This window comes from Choloepus didactylus, chromosome 9, assembly GCF_015220235.1.
Source record: "Choloepus didactylus isolate mChoDid1 chromosome 9, mChoDid1.pri, whole genome shotgun sequence".
NCBI lineage: Eukaryota > Metazoa > Chordata > Mammalia > Pilosa > Megalonychidae > Choloepus > Choloepus didactylus.
Window position 1 is genome coordinate 72187707 of NC_051315.1, and position 25307 is coordinate 72213013.

At 36.4% G+C, this 25307-nt stretch overlaps 1 protein-coding gene across 2 annotated transcripts in view; it reads right to left on the minus strand.

Annotated features, from left to right (window-relative positions):
• Positions 1–3704: 3704 nt before the first annotated feature.
• The window catches only part of PDE1A (phosphodiesterase 1A), a 460100-nt gene continuing 438497 nt past the window's right edge, over positions 3705–25307 (minus strand). For both annotated transcript variants that reach the window (XM_037849350.1, XM_037849349.1), the window contains exons 14-15: positions 10693–10809; positions 3705–7600 (exon numbers count right to left, since the gene is read on the minus strand). In XM_037849350.1, coding sequence (XP_037705278.1) covers positions 10736–10809 — 74 coding nt within the window. In that variant the 3' untranslated portion in view covers positions 3705–7600; positions 10693–10735. The remainder of the gene's footprint in view (positions 7601–10692; positions 10810–25307) is intronic.

Below are 25307 nucleotides of genomic sequence, written 5' to 3' on the forward strand. Positions count from 1 at the left end.
ATAGTGTAGTGAAGGCTATGACTAAAAACCAGGCTGGGGTCAGACTGTGAGAGGCTTTGAATGTTATGCTAAGGAATTTAGTCTTTGCCTGTAAGCCAGTGGTTCTCAGAGTACGGACCGCAGTTCAATCACAGTAGCATCACCTGAGTCCCAACCCAGACCTAATGAATCAGAATCTCCTGGGCAGGGCCCAGCCATGTGTGTTTTAATAAGCCTTCAATGTGATGCTAATCACCTCAAGGTGATACTTATACCACATGGCGGGGAAACAAATACTAATATAAATGAACAATCAATAGCTAATACTCCTTGAGTAAATATATGTCAGAGAGTCTCTAAGGTCCTTACCTGAATCAGCTAATTCAATTTTTATAGCAACTTAAGAGATAGCATAGGGTTCAACATATCAATTAAATACATCCAATTCAATCTGAAGATACTTATTTAAGATACGCTGCAAGCAAGATGCATTAGGCTGTCGGAGGAAAAGGAACAAGACATAAATTCCTGCCTTCAAGAAACGCCTAGTCTACCTTGGCGGCTAAATAGCATTTAGATGCTATCTGTAACGGAGAAAGGGAATTGGTTTAAAAACAATGGAATACATGAACATTAGTTTTGTAATAGGAAACAAACAGCATTAAAACAATCATAATTAAAAACAGGATGTGCTGTAGCTGTCATTTAGTTTTGTCTTTCAGAGGAAAAATTGACTTTAATGAGTGTAGCAGGGGTTAGAAAACAAGTTTGGAAATTTGAAATCTCTAATCTAAAGTAAACAGCAAGTTAGAGGTTGCTACCAAACTCAAGAAAATATTAACAGCAAACTATCGAGGTGCCCCAGACAAATTAGGAAGATAGTAGAGAGGTCTAGGTTAACAGGCACAATTTGTTTTAGGAAGCATATACATTTCAGATTGGAAAATTGGCGTGTGAGAATGTGGAGCTTTCCAAAAGCATTACTGGTTGGTATCCATCTGAATTAGGGTCTTAATATTTAATCTGAAACCCACCCACTCACACACACACACTGTATTAATTTGCCCGAGCTGTACAAAAACCACACAACAGGGAACTTAATAGCTCACGGTTTGAGGCTAGAAGTCCGAACTCAGAGGCACTCGCAAAGGGACACTTTCTCCCCAAAGCCTGTAACATTCTTGTGTTGTTAGTTCTGCTGGAGATCCTCGGGGTTCCTTGGCTAGTATTTCTGCCTCCGGCCACGAAAAAATACCTTCCTTTCCCTTTGCATTCTGTTGACTTCCGGTTTCCGGCTCCTCCTTCCCGTGGCTTTCCATTTCTGTCTCTGAATTTCTTCCACGCATAAAGGATCTAGTAATCCGAATTAAGGCCTGCCCTCATTCATTTGGGCCACATTTTAAATTAACATCTTCAAGTCATCTTATTTACAATGGGTTCACACCCACAGGTTGCAGATCAAGACCAAGATCCTATCTAAATGAGGGTACTTAACTGAATCCACCTCACACGCACACTCACCTCATGCTAACGGTAGAATGAGCTCGTGTGATGCACAGGAAGATTCTTAGCACTAAATAGACACTATTATGATCATTTGTTCATATGCATATATAATATTATTCATCTGAAAGCCGATTAAAAATAAATTCTAACACAGTTTAATACCTTTCAGGATGAGTAATGTGAAAATGAATATATTTTATGTTCTACATTTAGCTAATAATTTAGAAATAATAAATTGTCAGATCTAGTAAACTTGAAAACAAATAAGATTTTGTCGACATCCAAAATCAAGTACTCAGAAAAAATAAGTTTATTTTGGATGGAGGGAGGTGAGAATTCTTTATACTATTTTCTAAAAGAGAATTTATAGAACAGTATCTACAAGAAGAAAGCTTGATTTGGGAAAATTAGATTCTGGCTCTTTGCATGAAATTTTAATAGCTGTAAATAGTCATAATATTAAATTTTCCTTCCTGACGTACATACCTCAGCTGTGCTTATTTTGAGACACAATACCATCTAGTGGCTATTATAATATATATATTATTTATCTTCTTTTTAGATTTTATGTGTCCCTATACATGCCTTTGGTTTCTTGTCACCATTTTAAAATTTAAAATTACATGGCTATTATAATATATAATTACTATTATTATTTATCTTTTTTTTAGATTTTATAAGTCCCTATACATGTCTTTGGTTTCTCTTCATTATTTTAAAATTCAAAATTACAATGCATGGATTAACACTATAGCCCCATGGTTTTTCTTCTCACCAGCTTTGTTCTCATTTCCCATGGAGCATTTGACTTCCAAATGTGTTGCTACATGTTCCACTGTAAAATGTAAAAGCAAGAAATACCTGAAGAGGAAAAGTTGCCACATTTGCAGAATTTTCTGGGCTGGCTTTGTCTAGAGAAAAGCTGAATGTTTTGAGCTTTGCATTCCTTTAGAGTAATTTAAAAGCTCTCAGGTCAGGAGAGAGTCATGTGAATACCATGCATTCTTCACACTTTTCAAAATGGAAATCTTAAATGGAAGAAACACCCAAGCAAGAGGCAATTATAGTCTTGATTGGCTTATGATGGGACATAAACACAATACTAAGAATAAAACAGAAAAGTGTACTGCATGAAGTTTCAAGGAAGGTGGTTCCCATGCAGAAGGACTTACCCAACCAAATCCAGCCACTCAAAACCTTTGGTTCTTTTTGAAAAACAAGTAACTAGAGTTATCTCACACACTGTCCCTTCATTCAGATCTTGTTGCCTTCCTCATACCTATTGCCTTCATGAGTCTGCTTCTAATTATTCACTGAAGGAATAATATTTTATTAATGCAGATATATATACCACATTAAAAGATAGTTTGTCTCCATGCAGTTTGCTAATAGATCTGAGGAGGCACAAGAGTCAAAGGCACCTACTAAGGGCCTCTAGTGTGGAGAAAACCAATTTTTATGTTGAAGTGCTTGGTGTTTGGACTTACCTCCATAAAATTTAATTACTATCTAGAACAGTGATATGCATAGAAGTCACCCAGTTATCTTGTTAAAATGCCAATTCCAGTTCAGTAGGTTTAGATGGGGCCTGAGATTCTTCATTTCTAAGAATTTCCAAGTTGGAGACTGTACTTTGAGTAGCAAAGGACAAGACTGAGGACAAGTGGTTATTTGAAAAGCAGGGTCACATATGCAGCAGGGGAAATGATTCCTCCTGTCCACAGAAATCAAAAGCACATTTTCCACTGTAATACACGGTTTAAATGGTCACTAAAGCACACATGACCCTGTTTTGGTCACTGGAAATTCCACCATCTCAGAGCAGGAGTGTTTAGGGACAGGTGCCTGCAAAATTGGAGTGAACCATAGAAAAGGAAGATAACAAATATGGTTGACAAGGAAGACATGACAGATCCTCTGTGGCCAAAGGCAGTCTAGCCTCTTAGTTTTGGGGCTTCTTTGCACTTCAGTCCAGCTCCTCCACTTGCTAGCTGCATGACCTTACACAAATTATTGCCCCTTCAGGCCTTGCCTCCATCACAGTTTCTCATCCATCAGATAGGGATAATAATGCCTCAAAAAGTACTTAAGAGGAGTAAAAGATATAATGCAAGGAAAGTAATGATATAGTAAGACCATAATAAACAACAATAAATATTAAATAGTTGTAATCTTTAATTCACAGCAACAAAAAACCTTTATCAAAGTGAGATGCTAAGGAAAATCTCTAACCATCACAAATGTTAAGCAAATGGCTCAGAAATGAATTCATGTTGCTAAGAGATAAAAAGCTTCAAATACAGTTTCAAATAAACATATTGGACCAAGCACAGGACTTGTACTTGAATATTTAGGATTCCTTCAAAAGAAATAACAGATATGTAACGCAGGTGTTCATTTTTTACTTTAAAATATATATATTGTCTTTATTATCTAAGGCTTGTACCAAATGGTGGATATGTTTTGCAATATTTAGAAAAGGAATTAAACAGAGAACAGAGGCTTACTGTTATTTCCAAAGGAAAAATGTGATTTATACCTAACGTATTTTCCAAGTTAAAATATAGCCTTTAAAAGGTTTTTGATATTAGGTGGAAATTTATTATATAATCACATTTAAAGTAGAAGATGTGGTTATGCCATATATCTGATGACTAGAAAACTTTCTCCATTTTCAATTGGAATGGTTTGGCATCAAGGAGATACAGCATAAAAGGTGACACATGTTGTGACTATTACTCAATTCAATTAATTGAAACTCACTAAGTCTTTACATTGATTTGAGGCTCTGCTTATTTTCTGGTGTTGCCTTATTCATACTGTCCTTTCTTCACACAGCTTCCCCTTCCACTGTGCTTCTGCCCTGCCCCACACAGATGTAGAAGAAAGAAAAAAAAAGGCCTTTGGTACCAGAAAGATCTAGAACTAAATAAAATCTGGAGTCTGCTATTTGAAAGCTGTATGGCCTTGAAGAAGCCTCTTTCTTTGAGACTCGGTGATTTTTACTCCTATCAATACACACTTTGCTGGATTATTGTGAGAATTTGAGATAATATTTGTTAAGCATTCAAAACAGGCTATATGTAGAAAATAGTCAATAAATACAAGTTTCTACTATTATTTAAAGTTTAACTCATGTACCATCTATTCCAAGAGGTCTTCTTGGAAGCACTAGAGATGGAAGCAATTTTTACCTCCTCTAATATCCAGAGGTGCTTTTTATTTGCTCCTCTTTTTTATGGACCTGATTAATTTTATATGTGGCATTTTAGTTATTTATGTGTATGTATTATTTCCTATACAAGATTTGAACTTTTTAAAGAATTCATGTATCTATATTCCTTATACACCAGGAGCTTGCAAATAATAGGTGTAATGATAAGTGTTCAATTAGTATTTTTCAATAGAACACAAATCATTCTCTGACAAAACTCATGTCAATTTTTTAAATTAGTTACTTCTGGTTTTCCCTGATTTCTCCAACTGTTCAATGTCCCACCAACTTGAATGACATCAATCACCAAATATTTCACAATATTTTCCCTCAAATATGATTTATTTAGCAATCATATATAATAGGAAATACAGAGAATTACAGCAGAATAAAAACACAAGATTTGTAGACTGTCATATTAAAAATTAAATAAAAGAGGTCCTAGTTTAATGAAAAGGCATATGAAATTGCAAGATATATATGTTGGGTAGCTGAGGACAAAAATGCAAAACAAAGCAAGATTTTCAAAGTGCAGCAGCCTAACTCAGCAGTCCCTTTCTTCAGAATGCCTCAACATTGCTGTTTGCAGGAGTAAGTACAAGTAACCTCAAGTCTGACTTACTGCTGATTGGTACCTGTCTTTCTTTACTTCTCCACTGATGTAGGAGGTGCTGGATGGATGGGATGGTGCTGAAAAACATCACCTGTTGGAATGAGAGACAGAAAGGGGAGAGGGACAAAGGGGGAGAGAAAAGGAAGCAGGGTGAAGAAAGAGGTAGGGAATGAATAAAGAAGCAACAGAGGGGAAATGTTAGAGAAAGAGGGAGGGAGAGAAAGAGAACAAGAAAGGAAAAAGGGCATCAAGCAGCATGACAGCTCTCCTGAGGAAATGCAGCATCTTTTCTCCACTCCCTCTGGAAGTTCAGTCACAGTGCTTTATAAATCACATAATGTGGAAAATTAGGCTAAAGCCCAAGTACAGAAATTGATGAATTCTTTATATTCCTCTATTTTCAGTAACAAAGTCGACAGATCTTAAGGAATTAGTAGGAACAAAGTAGGAAATGCCTATGGCATTTGAGAAACAGTGTTTCGATTTACTTCTCCCTCAAAAGATTCTATAGCTTTATTGAAAGACAACGGTTCAAATAGGAACAATAGTAATTAGACTTCCCAGATAGTCTGATTCTATTTTAAATGCAAAATATTTTTCTTGCTAGTAAATAGCTAATTTAAAAAGACATTAAAAGCAGGAATTATAATTTCTCCATAAATAGAAATAAAAAGTCCACTTTAAAGGACAAAAAGTCACCATGATGTTCACATCTATACATTTTCCCCCAACATATCATATAGATCAATCTTTACTGCTTACATTTAAAATATCAGTTGCATTGTAATGTCTATCTTACAATCAGTTATTTAGCTGTGTTCTTCCCAAGGTTCAGGTGAAACACATGCTAAGGATTTTATTAACAGAACATTTTAAAGCACTTTATACACCATCTATGCACAAATATATTTTAAATTAGAATAATTGAATACAAAATATGCATATAGAATATGGCTTACACATTTAAAGTGATAGAAGTTGTGAGTGATATAATCCCACTACTTAGGCTTAAAAGTTTCTGATTGTATCCATTTCTAAAATATTGCTTAGCATTGTGGAATCCAGGAAAGAAGCAGGTGCAACAGATAAGTCATTAGGATGGATGAGTACTCCTTCAGTTCATTCTTTAATTGAAGGCTATTCTTGTGTTTTTTTCCCATCCAATTTCTACCTTTCACAAAGACAAAGTCACTTAATCTCACAATCTTTGAAGTGCTTGTACAGTGAAAAGTTACAACATCCAATTGTGCTTGACCTTTCTTATCAGCTAATAACAAAAACAAAAATTCTTTAGCTTGGAGTAAAGGAAAGGCCTTGCACATGCTCAGGCAAAACATGACAAGAAAGCAGGGACTCCAAGGAGTTGCAGTTTGTTCCTGTGTAGTAAAATTAAAATGCCATGTCATATAACGTTATCTGTACAGAAAAGTGTGGGCTTCCATTTTCATAGACATTTTCAAATACAGACAGAGACACACACACACACACACACACACCACATACTTCTTGTCTCTTATCCCTTGGCCTTTAATATGTTTTACTAAATTCTGTTAGCAGGCAAATTCCAATCTCAGTTCTAGTGTCCATCTCCAGCAGCAGCTGAAGGCTCTTGTTAACGTGGACTTTAGGTAATGTGTGACTTGCATTGCAGGTGATGCATTAGGGCCTTGAAACCATGGTGATGAATGCAGGTTGATCCACTGGTTTTAGGGAAAGGTTTCACTGCTGTTTCCCAGCTCTAGAGTTTCAGTGAGGTTTCCCTTAGCTCACAAAGCCAGTGCGATGATACTCCATTGTTGCCATAGAACTTCAACTAAAGTTTCTGAAGAGTTCCACCTCTTATTTTGTTCTCATGTATTTAAAATGACAAGAACAATTTAAACAGACTTTCCTTCAAAATGCAAAAAATATTTTCCATAATTTTGTTTTGCTTTCCTCTTACTTCAGACCTTGAAAAATTTGTTGTAAATTCGAAAATGTCTCGTATTCTGCACGTGTAACCAATAAAAATTTTTTAACTGTCCAACTTTTGTGCCAAAAATTTCTCTGACTTAATTGAAGAAGGCCAAATTGTGAAAGAAAATGGCAGAAGCACTCACCAAAAATGCTAACAGCAACTTTGAGCATATTTACTTCTTGACCTATGTTACCAGCTCAGGATGTATGTTCATTTTATTAAATCCTTCTATAGGCTTCCAGGAAAATGGCCTGATCCAAGTGTATGTTGAAAGAGGAGAACACAGCTTTGTGGAAAGTTGAAGATTTAGGATTTTTTAACTCTTATTATTCTGAAATAAAATCCAAATGAAAATGATCATGATTTGATCATATATTCAGCCAATTTCACATTCAACTTTATACACTTTGTCAAAAATAAGGGATTTATCAGTATATAATATATATTGGTTTTATATCACTTAGAATTCCTCTTCCTATTTGTGTGTGTGTGTGTGTGTGTGTGTGCATGTGTGCGTGTGTCTTTATTCCAGAGAGAATTTTGATTATTTGGGACAGAAGTCACAAACTCAAATAGCCATAGAGTCCTGGCATAAGCCATGCCTAAAGATATTCAAAAATGTATTTTAAATCAGAGTGGAAATTAAAAAAAGTAAATCTATGGACTAAATTCAGCCCACAACGCCCTTAGATTTTTGAACTCTTGTTGTACAGTCCACTCAACACTCAAGAGCTGATGTGGGTAGGATTATGGAGCACTTCACTCCCAATGAATAATAGCAGGTCTGATTTGGTTTGCTTTTGAAATGCCAGTGATCTCTGACATATCTTTCAAGGAAGACAATATGATAAATGATATGCCATCATATCTTAAATAATAAAGCAGCATGGGATTGTACATTCATTTCCTATCTCATTCATTTTAACAAAAACATAAAAGAAAAATATAAGCAAAACAAAACATTCTTTTGGACTGAAATCTCTTAGAAATGCTGATGAAAATTATACAGTAGTTTGAAAAATAGATTTAAAAGGTTCTTATTTCTCTTCCTATGTGTTGTGTTGCACATTGATTTATGGAGTCTCAACATAGCACAAGTTTAATTAGTCTTCAGTATTTTCTGGGAAAGGTGATTTTTTTCAGTATCATAATGGGGCCTGCACAGTGAAAAGGAGCTTTCAGACTTGGGGTGGGGAGGGTTGTGGGCAATATCCTCCTCAGCTTGATTTCTACTGCCTTTAACTACTCCTTAGCAACTGTGCAGTTCTGGCGGCCAGCAAGAATAAGCTCTCTGTCACAAGGAAGCTATGAGGAATATGCAAACTGGGAGCCTGCAGGCAACATCTGACCCTGAGGCATATTCCGTCTAGCCTACGTGGTGTTTCAAAAAACTGTGAGCTAACATGAAATATTGGAAGATTTTACATAAGAAAATCTTTTAATATATAAAAATATCTGGAAATACTAGTCCTTCATTCTTGCATGACAAAAGTCTGCCAGAGTCAAAGAGTAGTTGGCAAGAGCCTACAGGTTGGTTGTGCCATGCTTTCTCTAGGTCTCCTTACTGTTTCCTAGACACATGCACGAGTCACAGCTGCCAATTGTCACCTCTTCTGAACTCCCGTTTTATAACTTGCTCATTTCCCTACTGAAGAGACCTGCCTGCTCCTTGAAGGCATGTGAATTTCACCTATTAAAGATCATGTTTCCTGGAAGATGATACACTGAACAAGGAGCTTTCTCAAACTGAGAAGGAATATAAATGATCTAGTTGGTCCTATTTAGGAAAAAAAAAAGTCAAACAGCCTGCTGGGGTTTGACTATCACTATTTAGTTTGAGTGGGTCTCAAACTATGCCAGTTTATGGGTATTTTTGTCAAAAGGAAAAAGAGGACTCATTAACCACCAATTGAGTCCCATCTGACAGATAATTTATTTTTTTGCCTTAGACATTTTCATATATCAAACAGTCATTTCAGTCCTTTTACAAATGTACTTGTAACCTCTGTTTCCCAGTCACTATTTTTGGAAAATGTTCACAGCTCTTCCAGCTTGATATCATAAATTCTTAGGAAATGCTGATCCTAAATTTTGAAGATAAATATTGCACATTGACTTGGAGATATTCTGATAAGAATCTTGCTTAATTTTGTTTAACTCAGGCTTTTATTGACATTTATTTGAAAACAAAACCCTTTGTTATTTAAAACATCTATAAATTACTCCATTCAATGAGTATTCCCTAGAAGTAATACCTTGGAGCTCTATCAAATGTCATCAGGACTCACAGAGTCTTCTGAAAGGACCACTGACTCTAAAGGTAATAAAGTTATAGCTTGAGGGAGGTATGGCAAGGAATTGCTGTAGCTAACCTAAGGTGAAATATCATGGTAATTATATATAAAGATGGGTTTTAATTGCTGAACAGCTACTTTGAAGCTTGATTTCTTTCTGAGCGTCAAACGTAAAATAAGAATCACTGGCTCTGGAATTGTTGAAAGAACCAAGTGAAATAATAGATGAAAGATGTTTACCTCAGTGCCTAACACTTGGTAATTAATCACCATTAATGAAATGATTATTATGAATAAAAGTTATATAATCAATGCAAGAATATTGGGGAAGGAATTATCTTAAAAGCTAGTCACATTTTAACTCTTTCATATCTAAAGCAACATCTGAGGGACTAATGATTGCATCTCAAAGATGTGATATGTTACCCTCAGCATTTTCTCTTACCCCCACCTCCACTCCAATGACAGAACTTGTTGAAGCTCCTGGGTTTTCTCTCTTAAATTTTTTGAGTATACACTAAGACATCTCCACTATAATTACACATTCTACCTTTCTAAGTCTTGCACCTCTTCTCTAGGCCCAAGACAGTGGTTCTTAACTTTAGTGGGAGAAATATCAAAGGTCAGGCTTATTAAAAATTCAGATTTCCAAGGCTCCATTCCCAGAATTAATGATATGGTAGATTGATGGCAATCCCTGGAAGTTGAATTTTTAATAAAAGAACCACTGACACAAATATCACAGATTTTGTTACCCACTGATGTTTGTTTCTTAATATGTTCTTGCTTTGTTACATCTAGTGTAAAACATTCATGTTTCCTACATGTAGTAGAAAAAGAAATCAGGATTAAACCTCCCCAAGGACTACATAATTCATTATTTTTAAAGAAATAAAACATCTCTGTAAGTATGATTTTTATTGATGAGTAAATGAAGAACATTTTGAAAAGGTAAAGGTAAAAAATAATGTTTCAGTTTACCTGTTAAGGTTTTGCCTCAGATGATATAAGACAGAGATTTTTAAAAAGAACACATGGAGATATTTAAATAAGACAATTTAATCTCTTGTAATATTCTACAAATTATTCATTTTAGAAAGTAGGTTTCTTGTCTAAAGAATAAAATTACCTCTCATATTTAAAATGACAGAAGCCTTTAAGGTGTTTCAAACCTACAGATGTATATCAGTATGTTTTTCTTCAGCATTTACTAAGTCTTCTGAGTTCTTGTGACGATCAGGCTCACCTAAAAAAAAAAAAAACAAAAACAAGCAAACAAAAATAAAATAGGTCTTTGGAAAAACCCAATACGGTCAAAAGACAAAAGACATTTGTAAAATTTATGGAAGACTGGATTTTACAATGGATTTTGTGGCTTTTTTCTCCAAAGTTACCAAGCATTTACTTTTCAGGCTGTGGACTTACTGAGTACAACAAGTCACCTTGTGGTGGTTATACAGCTAGCTCTTTGAAGTTGCAATTTCATTTACGAATAAAGAAATAAAACAGATGAGACATGTTTAGACATCTATTAAATCACACGTAAAAATTGTGTATGTTTCCTGTGAATATTTTTTAAATTGAAACAAACTCTTTTAAACAAACTCTTTAAAGATCAGTGTCTTTTACCACACATCCCTTAGCTGCTGTGAATTTAAAACAAATGAGTATAAGTTAATAGCAATATTTAAGATAAGCATAGTCTGCCAAAACAAACTAGTGGAATTTATAATCTCAGAATCACTCAGCTTCTATATAAACTTTGAAGAAAAATGAAACATTAGCACAGAAAATATTCCAACATTTCTGGAGAGGTTGTAGAGTATCTATTAAAGATAGATATATAAAACAAATATATGATGAGAGAGTCTCATGAAAGAGTAAATAAAATAGGCAAAAATTAATTTTTTGAGTCAAAATTAACTTGATATTTCAGGAAATATTCATGTATAATGGAATGCTCTTTCTGAGGGGTTTAGAGCTAACTTTCTTTTGTGGACACATTGCTGAGCTCTTCAAAGGTGCAACCATGGCTGGTGACTTCTTACCAGCTTGGAATGGGCACATGACTTTCTCTTCCTTTACAACTTCTACAGCCCCTGGAAATTTGTTGGTATATCTCCAACTTCTGTCTGCTGAAGACCCATCACCCTTCCCAATACAGGTGGCCACATTTACTTCACAGGAAACACTCATGAAGCATGTGTTCCCATAAACTATTTGAGGAAAGGCTGAGGCCTATATAACCTCCTATCCTCTGACTCACTTGTCATCATCTAACACTTTAGATCTCTTACATAGGAACTGACTCCATTCCTAATAGTTCCTTAGCATCAAGCTCTCCAGGTGTTCTGGGGAAACCTTCCTTCACTGGAAATGAAGAGGGAAGTATTTCTATACTTTCTCCAATAACTGAGCTCTCTTTAAATAAATCTGTCTTTAATCTTTAATCACCTGACCCTTTCATTTGTTTGAGCTGGGAGAGAGTTTTAAGAGTCCAGTAACTGGCTTTTGTATCTTCTTTGAAATTTCTGCCTCACAATTCAATTTGTTTTCTGGCATTTATCATCTTAGGATTTGGCTTAAGTTCTGATTTAATTGTCCTGTTATTAAGACTAGATTAAAACAGAAAAAAAAAAAAAAACAGACTAGAATAGACTGTAACATTACAGAATAGAATGGAATACAATTGACTGAATTAAAAGGAAGGAATATAAGTTGTTAATTCACTCGTTCCAAAAATTTTTGAAGGAGATTTTTGCAATGGGGAAAGGACACTGAGGTCAACCTACCACCAATTGTTTTTATTTCTAGTGGAAAATTAATTAACCAATAAAAAAAGAGTGAAAGAGGAACAAATTAATCAAAATGGTAATAATGCAATGATTACAAAAGACAAATCCCAAAAGGATAAACAAATAACATCCTATTGTAATTCTCTACATGTAGTTAGATAAACAGTCATTAAAAACTATAGCCAAATCAAGACAAGAGTTACACAGCTCTGAAACAAAGTGTCTTTCTTGAAAACTAGAATCCCAGCACATGCCCAACATTACCAAGCATTTCATGGTAGCCAGATTGCTTAAGAAAACTCAGAGTCATCAGCAAATTAACTTTTAATTAATGACTCTTTAGTTGCAGAAGTCTTTACAAGTGACTTAAGTAATATTACTTGTAACTAACCCTTTCTTTAAAAAGAAAAGCATACTACTAATAATTATGCCAGAGAGTCACCCCTCAAACAACCTCTTTTCTTGCTCTGATGTGTCCTCTTTCTCTCAGCATACTAGCAAATAAACTAAACTCACTACCATTCCCTCTTCGTGGGACATGACTCCCAGGGGTATAAGTCTCTCTGGCAACGAGGGACAGGACTCCCAGGGATGAGCCTGGCCCTGGAATTGTGGGATTGAGAATACTGTCTTGACCAAAAGAGGGAAAAGAAATGAAACAAAATAAAATTTCAGTGGCTGAGAGATCTCAAATAGAGTCAAGAGGTCAATCTAGAAGTTATTCTTAAATGCACTATATAGATATTCCTTTTTAGTTTCTAGTGTATTGGAATAGCTAGAAGGAAATATCTGAATCTGTTGAATGGCAATCCAAAAGACTTGATTCTTGATAATAATTGTATAACTGTATAGCTTTTATTGTGTACCTATGTGATAATGAAAACCTGGTGACTGACACTCCCTTTAACTAGTGTATGGGCAGATGAGTAATAAAATAATGACACAAACATATAAATAATAGAGGGGATAAAGGGTATGGGATGGTTTGGGTGTTCTTTTTTTATTTCTTTTTTTTTATGTTTTTATATTTTTTTCTTTATTTTTGGAGTAATGAAAGTTCTTGAAAATTGATTGTGGTGATGAATGCACAACTAACTATATGATGATACTGTAAGCCATTGATTGTATAGTTTTGGATGGATTATATGGTATGTGAGTTTATCTCCATAAAATTGTGTTAAAAAAAGAAGGGCAAATCATTTCGACCTATCATTCTGCCAGAAAAGAAAAAATGACTTGCATTTGTTTGATCCATTAGAGATCATCTTAGATGATCTTCACTGTCCAATAGGGATCTATAAAAGAATCACCTTGAGAAACATCCATCTAGTCTAAAACCGTAAACATTTTTGAATCATGGGTCCCTCTTGTAGTATGGTAAAACCTATATGCTCCTTTTCAGAGAAAAATTTCTTAAATAAATAAAATAAAATACATAGTATTCAAAGGATTCACTTACATTAAAATATATTTTATCAAGATATTTAAATAAACCTAGTGGTGTGATATAGTAATATGAATGCTTCTTTATTAATGTATTAAATAACAAGGTCTAGATGCAGGTATAATATCTATGTATTTTTGAAATAATGATAAATGATATTTCAAGATCTTCAAGAAATTTAATGTGTTATGGAAATATCTGTGATTTCTACTGGTGAAAAACACAAGTACTACAAATGTTACTGTGTATTGTGGCCTAGAAATGAAGGAAATGCCCATTCGCTTAAAGATTAGTAAAATTCACTCTCCAAATGTATAGAGCCTATCTTCACAACCAAAGGTTAGAATCTTTGATCTAGTCTAATTTTATTTTACAGGCAAGGAACAGGCCCAGAGTAATCAAGAGATTTCCTCCAGTGCAGACACAACTGGAACCTGAAGTCAAAACTGTTGGCTTTTAATTGTTTCTCCAATAAGACCAATAAATTGCCATTGGAACTTCAATTTACTAAAGTGATTTGGAAGCTTGCATATATAGAAAGCCACCCATTAGGAATGCATAAATAATATATTGTCTGTTCAAAGCAAGTGCATGGAAGCTTGTTGGGTCCTACCTCCAGGAAAATGGTAGTGAAAGTGCAGGACTTCAGATAATTCTGCTCATCTCAAAGAGCTTATACATGTTCATTTAACCAGTTTCAAAAGTTAAAACTTCAGAAAATAATTTGTAAAGTGCTGGAAACATCTTGTCTTTGCTTTATAAACTGTCTGAATTTGGCCAGAGGATGGTAGATGGTCACAGGGAAGACAGACCTACCAAAACAAACAGAAATCCTCTAAATTTAGATAATCCAGGCTCTTTGCTTGGAATTTGAGCTCACTATTATTTTATTAGAATCACAGTGTGCTAGATTCATAGATTGTATAAAACAATATTTATGGGGAGCAATACAACAAGGCACACTATCAAATGGATATTAGAGACTCCAGCTCTCCAAGCCTGGTCTCCTTTGCAGCATTATTTGAAAAATAATCATTAAAAATTAATCCAAAAAAATCAAAATAATTAAAAGTATTATATAATCAAAGCTATAACAATAATAACCAACATTTTGTGAACACCTCCTAGGTGACAGGCACTATTCTAAGCGCTTCACACATCTTAACTCACTTAATCCTCACAGTAACCCTATGAAGTAAGGTTTAAAAATTGTGGAAATTGAGGCTGTGATTTAGCTTGAGTAATCTGCCCACAAACTCAGACGTGGTAAGTGGCTAGATCCCTCTGAAAAAGTCAGAATCTTGACCTTGAGTTGTTCTGTTTGCCAAACTATAATTATTCATATACTCTCTTCACCATTTCTGCCATATCCATATGCCACCTATCTTTTTATTAACCTAATATTTTTCTTTAAACAGACTTTAAATCTACTCTCTTTTTAAAAATTAGTTTTGTTCTAAATAGTAATTCAAAAAAAAAAGAAATTTGATGTACTAGTTGTATTTTTCTAATATTTAGGATTTACTATTAATATAAAAGGTAACTTCTATGGCTATAAAACAATTTTTGACTTAATTTAATAGTTATAATGCACTCTCACATATATTTCTGATTTGTGCAACCCAATAATCCCTGAATGTGAGTAGAAATTTATCACAATAATTTCCATCTTAGAGATGAGGAGCATATGATCAGAAGAGATAATAGACTCCTCCAAGGCAATATAGCCTTTGGGTGGCAGAGCCCCAAATCACCCCGCAGAAAAATACTCTAGCCAAGTTTTCCTTATTTAACAAGGATGTGAATTGAACTGTGTACCCCAGTTTGGACAACTTCTTAGTCTTGGTCCTTATTTTAGTAGATGTAGACCCATTGTAAATAAAGATGTTATTTCATTTAACGTGTGGCCCAACTAAATCAAGTTGGGCTTTAATCCAGATTACTGAAGTCCTTTAGAAGCAGAATGAAAGTCAGACAGAGAGAAATCACAGGCAGCAGCCAGAAGCTGGAAGTCAATGGAACCCAGAAGAAAAAAGAGAAGATTGCCCTATGACAGAAAAGCTAAGGACCAAGGATCATGCCACAGTCTCCTAAAGCATTGCTGTGCTGATGCCTTGATTTTGAACTTCACCCAGCCTCAAAACTGCAAGCGAATATGTTTTCGTTGTTTAAGCCAAACCACCGTGTATTATTTGTTTTAGCAGCTAGGAAACTAAAACAGCAACAGCAAATAGTGTTTTAAAAATATTTACCCTGCATAAAATTGGTTTGGGCAGTCTTTTCATCAGAGAAGGTAGTTCTGGAGTCACACTGCATTCTCATTTCTTCATGGGAAAAATGTTACTTTTGCTATGTACAACAGTATTTTCTCAACCAGGCAGATTTGGCTATGTTGCTTGCATTCTATTTTTGTTCTTTTTTGTAGATTATGCTGCAAATAATTGGAATGAATTGATGGGCAAAGATTAAAAGCTATAGTCACTGGAGAAATGTAATGTTGGATAAATGAGTGTTTTGGCATCGATATAATATAATGTCTTACAGCTGGAGAACTGAAAATCCTTTGAAACCAGAGGAAAGTACTCTCTCTATGTTAGGGTTTTGCTTTTATTTTAAATGCATCTGGAGAGAAAACATTTTTAAGTGCCCTTTCTGCTTTTTACTCTGCAGAGTGTATGAAGAAAATAATAAAAGAGAGGACTGAACAGTAAGTACCAAGAAAGATAAAAAGTGAAAGAAGGCGGGCTGCTGAAGAAAATCACCACCTACATCCCAAATGTGCTAGTTCCAACTCTATAAAGTTAGAAGAAGTAACATCTTATTTGGTAAAGTGTTGACAAAATCCAATCAAGAAATAGCTCAATTATTTCTTGGTCCACTAAAGCAAAACAAAAAACTCTAATTTCAAGGAAAATACACTGATTTACATTAGCAAACTCTAGAATTAATCCATACTCCCAATGCACATGTGTGTTAGACACTGAAATATTTGGTGATCTAAGGATATTGATTGTCCTTGGGGGTAGGAAGGTTGGGAAGCTGGCATCCAAGACAGAAGGTCTAGAATACTGACGTTTAGGCCCTTCCAATTGCATTTGTCTGCCTAAAAGAGTCACAGGAACTGGTTATGGAAACTACAAGATTTGGTTCCCAGAGAAAATCTGATCTGCTAGGCAATGTGGGGCTACCCCAGTATCTCTATTGGGGAAGAGATGGGATGAAAATTAGTCTGGGAGAGATGCCAAAAAATTCACTTATTTCTTTTATAAATAGAAAAAAATTACATGGAGAATACTGATGAAACATAAAAGCTCTAACTTCTTTTGAATAATAAATTAATTGGGAGAAGCATTATCAGAATGATTTTCTTTTGCATTTGTATTGTAAAATATTGCATTATAGAATATTCCATTCGTACTGTGTTGAATAGAGTCTCTACTAACTTTGCAAGTTCTTTAGGAGACATTGATCTTTGGCTTTATCAACAAGTTGTTGCACAGATGAATAGAATCCGCTGTTAAAACCCCATCTATGGGCATTTTTCAGCAGGAGTCAGGCTTTCTACATCTCAGGACTGCAATGGAGACAAATAACTCGGCTACCATGGGGGTTCCTATCTTGACAGGTTTTCCAAGACAGCCTTTCCTGGGGAAGCCCCAAAAGAATATGATGCCCCAGACTTCACAGAAGAAACGAAAGTACCATCTAACTTTGGCCAAGCAGAAGCCTGGTTTAAGCTCTACACTCCCTTTAAGAATGAACAGCTGCATATTCCGGAGGCCTGTGACTAAAAGTACTTCCCATCCTGGAAATGTGGTCAAATGCTGGTGATCGGAGGAGAACTTGGAGAAGCCACAGCAGGTGTATTGGTACAGGCTTGAAGCAGTGCAGGAGAAACTTGGAATACCCTGGAAATCCCAAATGCCTTAGAATTAATTGTACCAGATGGTCTCGCTGAGACCCTGGGCCATGCTGTTGGCAAAGATCTTCACAGCAGCCCCCAGCCCACCCCTGGCAGTTCTGCATATTGCATGGATCCAGGTCGTCTGGGTCTCCCAGAGCCCCTCAGCAGACAGCAGGTAACTTATGATGATGTCAGAAGTAGGCACGGGAAGCGAAGAAAGCAAGGGAGAGACTGGCTGTGGCCTTAAAGGCAGACAGACTGGCTCGGGAGGCAAAGCAAATGCGAGGCCCAGAAGAAAAATCCTGAAAAGTAGGCAAAAAAAGAAGGTCGTGATGAAGAAACTGAGATTGACCCTTGAAGAGAAGTTCAACAAGACCCAGCCCTGATTTACAATAGCATGTCTGTTATGTCCATCACGTTTACTTGCTCTGAACTATGAACTTCATGTTATACCCATCTCTTGTTTATTAAACTCTTTGAGAGACACAAAATGTGACGAGTACATTGATTTGGGAGTATAAGGTTGGAATTCATGTGAGAAAGGAAGTCTTTATTTTTCAATGTACATCCTAACTTTACATTTTCCATTTACCATGATCTTAATTCATTTTTTAAGCTTTTATAAAGTTTAAGGCGCTTGCGCAGTAGCTGGACATGGGCGTTTCTTTCCTCCTTGTTTTTTCGAATTGGTTTCGAAATTGGATTCGCGCTTCAAAATGGCGGCCTGGAGCATGTTCACTCCGTTACCCCTGTTGTGTCTGGCTAAGCCAACAGCTCTTCCCCCTCGCTCCCCATGGTGTTTGAGAGCCCAGGCTAGCTGATCACGAAGTTCTTCCAAGGCTCACAGTGCACCAGAAGCGAGCGGAACGCTGCGCTGGCGACCTCGGACCTGTTGGCCTTCGCGGCGCATATAGCCCAGCGAGTGCTGCGGCTGTGGCCGGGGAGGTAGGAACATCCTCATGGCCAGTGAAGAAGTCTTGAAGAAAAGAGCCATTAAAAGGCAAAGGGAAGAAATGTTGTATTTGAATCTGCTACTGGAGGCTCTTCTAAAGGTTTTAATGGTTTGGTTCTGTCTTCTGGAAGAGGAGGGTTTTCTGGTCTTGGTAATGGCGCTGAAGTGAAGCCTTTGGAAGGACCATCAGATGGAAATGGCATAGCTAATGCCCCTTCCTTTTCCAGTACAAAGACAGCAGCAGAGACCCGGGCACCCTTTGGTTCTATTATTGCAAATGACTGGACCTCCTTGATTGAGGAAAAAGATTTCAAATCCCAAAACAAATGGTGATAGCAGCCCTCCTGGTCGCTTTTGCTTGGGGTAAAGCCTACCATGGAAATGCCTGTCACAAGCATTTAGCCGCACTAAGCTGCTCCGTTCGTGATTGGATAGTGAAGCACGTGAACACAAACCCACTTCGTGATGACACCTATCTTTAAAGACTGAGAAATCTTTAGCAAATATTGAACAGCAACATGGGAACGGTGGCAGTAGTCTTTCTGAAAGTGAAACTACCGAAATGCTGGTTGAAATACAGTCTCCTTTCCTATATGGTTCAACAAAATTACAGCAAGAATCAGCATTTTTGTTTCATGGCAACAAAACTGAGGAAATATTTGAAAAGAAGATAGAGGCTGTGTCTGTAAAGAAAGTGTGCCCATCACTAGGAGCAAGGAGTACCTCATTTAATTTTAGCAAGAAAATTGATAGCTCTGTTTTGGGCTCCCTAAGCTCTGGCTCCTTGACTGGATTTTCATTTTTCCATGGAAATGCCAGTTTATTTGGCAGAGACGTTATCCAGAATAAACCAGTTTCTTTACCATTTTCCATTAAAACATTGGAGGACCAAGAAGGTGGCAGTAATGAATGCAAAGATAGAGGTGAAGAAAAGACTGATGAACCACCCAAAGTAGTAGTTACTGAAGTAAAAGAATATGATGCTTCTTACTCCAAAAAGCAAGATATTGCTGAATGTTCTACCCAATACGCCACATAACCGGACAGGGAAAAACAATGTACTTATTGTCTGTGTTCCCAATCCACCAGTCGATGAGAAGAATGCTGCTACCCCAGTTACGATGTTAATCCAGATGAAAACAAGCAAGGATGCAGATGACTTGCACAAAATTTTACTGGAAAAAAAGAAGTCTGAAATGATTCTTTAGTCATTAAACTTTAGTCAGTTTTTCCTTCACTTCTATTTTCACATTGTAAGAACTTATAGATTACTTAAAATCTTTTGTGAGGAAAATTAATATGGCCAATAAAACCTATAAATGTTAAAAAAAAGTTTATTAAAATTTTAAGTTACAAAGTAATCCATGCTGGTGACGAGAAAAAATAATAGATTGTTATATAAGGAAAGGATAGTTCTTTATTCTCATCTTTTTAGGTAACTAGTAACAGATTAGTATGTAACTACATCTTCCTTTATATGCATATAGATGCACATGTATGTAAATACTTGGGATTTTTTTCTCTTTTTAAAAATGAGATCATGTTATAGCTATTTCTTGGCAACTTCTTTTCTCACGTCAACGTACATCATAGATATTCCCCAATTCAGCAGCTACAGATCTAATTCATCAGTTTTTATTTTCTTTTGTGTTTGTTTTTGTTTTGTTAGAGAAGCTGTAGGTGTACAGAAAAACCATGCAGAAATGCAGAATTCTCATATTCCTCTCCTCACACACAGTTTTCCCTAACACTTGTCTTTGGTGTGGTAATGCTTAATTTGTACAGAATGTATGCAGAATTTCTGTGTAGGTTGATTGGAGAGGTTTGGTAATGGATGGTGGTGATGGTAGCACATTATTGTGAGTGTAATTCACAGTGCTGAATTATGGATGTGAATGTGGTTGAAAGCAGAAGTTTTGGGTCATATATTTACTAGAATGAAAGAAGATAAAACATTAAGACTGTATAACACAACTCCATTGTGGATAATGGACTGGGTTGATAGTACATGTATAAGAATGTTCTTTGATGAATTATAACAAATGTATGACACTAATACAAGGTGTTAATAATAGGGTTGTATATGGGGGAAATGTAAACTAAAAAACAAGACCATCTATGCCCTTGGGGATCCTGGTCTTACCAATTTGCAGATGAACACTTTTGCTCTTGTCGAGTAATTCCAATTAGAAGGAAACTTAGTTTGGAATTTAGATTTATACTGTAGAACTCAGAATATTTATTCTATCAGAATTTATAATGAATAAAGTATTCTGGTTAATTGAGTTTTCTAGTTAAAGATGAATTAAGAAAAAAATGACTTCAGGTGCTTTTAGTAAAAATGTTTGTTCAGTATATAAATCCACTTCTCCTAACTGTAAGACACTGAATATAATTGAACTTGTTCTGATGGCAGATAATCCTACAAGAACTGAGGTACATTGTTCTAAGCATAAACCATTGATTCTCACTCTATTATACATATAGAATAGATATGGTATCATTCTTGTTTACTGGCTCAGGGTAATAACATTCAGTGAATGCTTACTATATGCCAAGCACTGTGCTACATGGGTCACATATTTTATCATTTAATCCTCTCAACAATTTTTATTGTCTGAGGTCATATGTCATGTAAGAAGCAGAGCTAGGCCTTCAACCCAGGAGCCATGTACTTCACCACTATGCTGAAGAGTTTGGTCATACAGGGCTAACTCCCTGGCCCAAAGGGTAAAGTTCTATTGGATCTGAAAGGGTAAATCATTCTCTGTTGTCTGGAGCAATGCAACTGTGAAGTTTCAAATAGAAAACTTGGAGTAAATGACATTTTTCATCTACCTGCTTCTGACAACTTACTAGGACTAGAAAATCAATTCTCCAAGGAAGATTGAGTAGTTTAATAGTAAGAATTCTGAAGAAAAAAAGACTCCTTTGCCTAAGAAACCCTGCAGGCTAAGAAGGGACTCAAATAGCAAACCCACACATGTCCTAGACCCTGGGGGATTTCAGTGTAGAGAGCTGTAAGAAAGAGCCAAATGTTCCCTTACTAATGTCTTCGAGGAGAAATAATTGAGATTTGTGACTCCAGGAGTATTAAGGTGCTATTCAATTAAAAGCCCAGTATAAATGTATGACTGGGGTCAGTATCTATGATTCAAAAATCAAAAGACGTGAGTAAAGAGCCTGTTGTTCTTTTTGTCTCAAGGAATCCTGACTCTCCATCCTGAAGCACCAAATCCAACCATTCAATGTAGACCTCTAGGATCTCAAATTGCACATATTTCCTATTATAATAAGAAAGATTAAGCATATGCTGGTTGTATGCAAAATCCAAAATACAAGAGGATATGTTCCATGGGAGAATCTCTAGGTATTGTTTGATAAATTTGTAGACTGAGTTGAATTGAGGCTACCATATCCCCAAATAGATAACTGTTTATTCCATTTTATTTAGCTTTAAATCACCAAATCTTAGAGGGACTGGTTTGTATGTAAATTGAGGAATGCCTAATAATCAGGCTGAGATAGAAATCAATGCCACATATCCAGTTTTCCTTTAACCTTGGATGAGAATGACTCTAGTATTCTTACAAAATGCCTCTCATACTATGTCTTTCTATCCAATGTATATGTTCCTTGCACTTAGGCCAGCTATAATGAGGGGCTATTTGAAGGGATCCATTGAGAGATTTACTCTCATGTCCTTATAGTTTCTGAAATTGCTTCTCTTGGACATAAGTTGCTTCTTGTAATGTACTTATAAATAAATTGTAAAGTCATGCTTTAAAATGAAAGCACTTAAAGCAATTAGTCACAAAGTACTTTATTGATCTACAATCTTTGTAGTAGGAAATGCAGGGAGTGGTGGGGGGTCTCTGATCTATAATGACTAATAGAGCAGGATTACTCTCATGATGGTGGTGGACTTATTTAACACAAACATAAACTTATTAACTCTGTTATCACTACATTAAACTAACATCAAAACTGTTATCTTGTTCTTGTGGAACTGTGTTTATTTGATGAGATTTCTATTTATTACTGATGCCTGTGGGTGTCCCCTAGTTAACAGACTTGTTCTTCATATGTTATAGAAGCCTAACTCAAGATGAAAAGGTAAAATGGGAATACATGATCATCTGAATGAATCCCATGTCCAGAAATGTAGTTAGTGATGAGGTTAATATTGAATGGATCCTTGTCTGACATTGTCTGACAAACAGACAATGGAGAATTACTACTCTCTTTGCCTTTACTAAAATTTCCTGATATGACTCAGACTTAATGCAAGGCTTTCAAAAGTACTCACTGCAGATTAGGGGAGGGGCAAGATGGCAGCATAGAGAGGTGGGGAATTTAGTCAGTTCCTTGGAGCAACTAATAAACAACCAGGAACAACTAGTAAATAATCTGGAAAAACTCCTGGGGGACAACCGTGACTGTCCACACATTGTACACCAACTTGGATTGGGTGGAATGGCTGATATCCCAGTATAAAAACTTTAAGTAAAAACTGCAGAACTGTACTGGGAGCCTCCTCCACCCACAGCAGACTGAGATGCAAGACCTCACTGTGGGAGAAAGCAGCATTCCCGGAGCAAGTGAATATAGCTCAGCCTAGCTCCAACTGGGGTTTTAATTAAAAAATGTGGACTGCTGAATTTAAGTTACAAACACAGACAAACCCCTAACAAGCAGCAAAGTATGCTGAGGTTGCTTCCAGTGGAGTGTAGCTGGGACTGATGGGGGAAAAAAAATTAATAAAAAAAAATACAGAGGCTTTTAGGGACGACTGACGTTAGAGAGCCAGAAAATGCCTGTGCCCTGGGAAAGGGAGTCCAGAAGACTGGGTGCTCTCTTTGACTGACAGGCAAAATGGGGGGGGGGGCATGGACTGGCTCTGAAAAGGGGCTTTCTTTCCCTTTTCTCTCTTTCAACCTGTGTGGTTTAGTAGAGAAAGCCTCAGCTATTTTCAGTTTGCAGCACTCTGACCCAGACAGGGGTGGAATTAATAGAGTCAGAGAGACAAAGGAGTAATTCAAATGCAGAAAATAACTCCCTAGGGGGTGTATCTTCCCTAAGAGGAAGGAGGTGGGGCCCAGCTCTAGTGCCTGCCCTCCCTTCAGAACTCAGACCCCAGGGCCTGGGGGAAACAAAACAGAAACAACCTAGGCTGAGAATTAAAGGGACCACACTTGTTTACACCAGTCAGGAGTGACAGGCTGAGAAGTGCCACCTGCTGGGCAGGTTAGGGAAAACACAGTGGCTAGAGGCCTTACAGGAAAGTCTGTCAATCTTCTAAGGCACACTCTCAGAGAAACTTGACACTGAATATAACCCCATTCTGAGACCTGAACCCATTCTGGTTTGGGAAAATCTGATTGGGGTAACCAAGGAAACCAGATGCCTAGACAACAGAAAACTACAAATTACACTAGGAAAAATGAAGATATGGCCCAAAGGAACAAACTTACACCTTAATTGAGATACAGTTGAGATATTGTTTCCCTTTAATGAAACAATCAATTAAAGATTTGCAAATAAATATGCTAAATCAATTCAAAAACCAAGTCAATGAGTTCAGGGAAGATATGGCAAAAGAGATAAAGGTTATAGAGAAAACACTGGGCAAACATAAGGTAGAAATCGAAAGTTTGAAAAACAACTTGGCAGAATCTATGGAAATGAAAGGCACAGCACAAGAGATGAAAAACACAATGGACACATACAATAGCAGATTTCAAGAGGAAAGAAAACATTCAGGAACTGGAGAACAGGACACCTGAAATCCTACACACAAAAGAACAGATAGGGAAAAGAATGGAAAAATATGAGCAATGTCTCAAGGAACTGAATGACAATATGAAGTGCATAAATGTACATGTCATGGGTGTCCCAGAAGAAGAAGAGAGGGAAAAGGGGCAGAAGCAATAATAGATGAAATAATCAATGAAAATTTCCCATCTCTTATGAAAGACATAAAATTAAAGATCCAAGAAGAGCAGCATACCCCAAACAGATCTGAATAGGCCTATACCAAGACACTTAATAATCGGTTTATAAAACGTCAAAGACAGAGAATCCTGAAAGCAGCAAGAGAAAAGCAATCCATCACATACAAAGGAAGCTTGATAAGTCTGTGTGTGGATTTCTCAGTAGAAACCATGGGGGCAAGAAGGAAGTGGGGTGATATATTTAAGATACTGAAAGAGAAAAACCACCAACCAAGAATCCTATATCCAGCAAAACTGTCCTTCAAATATGACGGAGAATTTAAAATATTCTCTGACAAACAGACAATGTGAGAGTTTCTGAACAAGCTACCTGCTCTACAGGAAATGCTAAAGGGAGCACTACAGACAGACAGGAAAGGACAGGAGTGAGAGGTTTGGAACACAATTTGGGGTGATGGTAGTACAACAATGTAAATACACTGAACAAAGATGACTGTGAGTATGGTTGAAAGAGGAAGGTTAGGAGCATGTGGGACACCAGAAGGAAAGAAGACAGATAAAGACTGGGATTGTGTAACCCAGTGAAATCTAGAGTGCTCAACAATTGTGATAACATGTACAAACATGTTTTTACATGAGGGAGAACAAATGAATGTCAGCCTTGCAAGGTGTTAAAAATGGGGTGGTATTGGGGA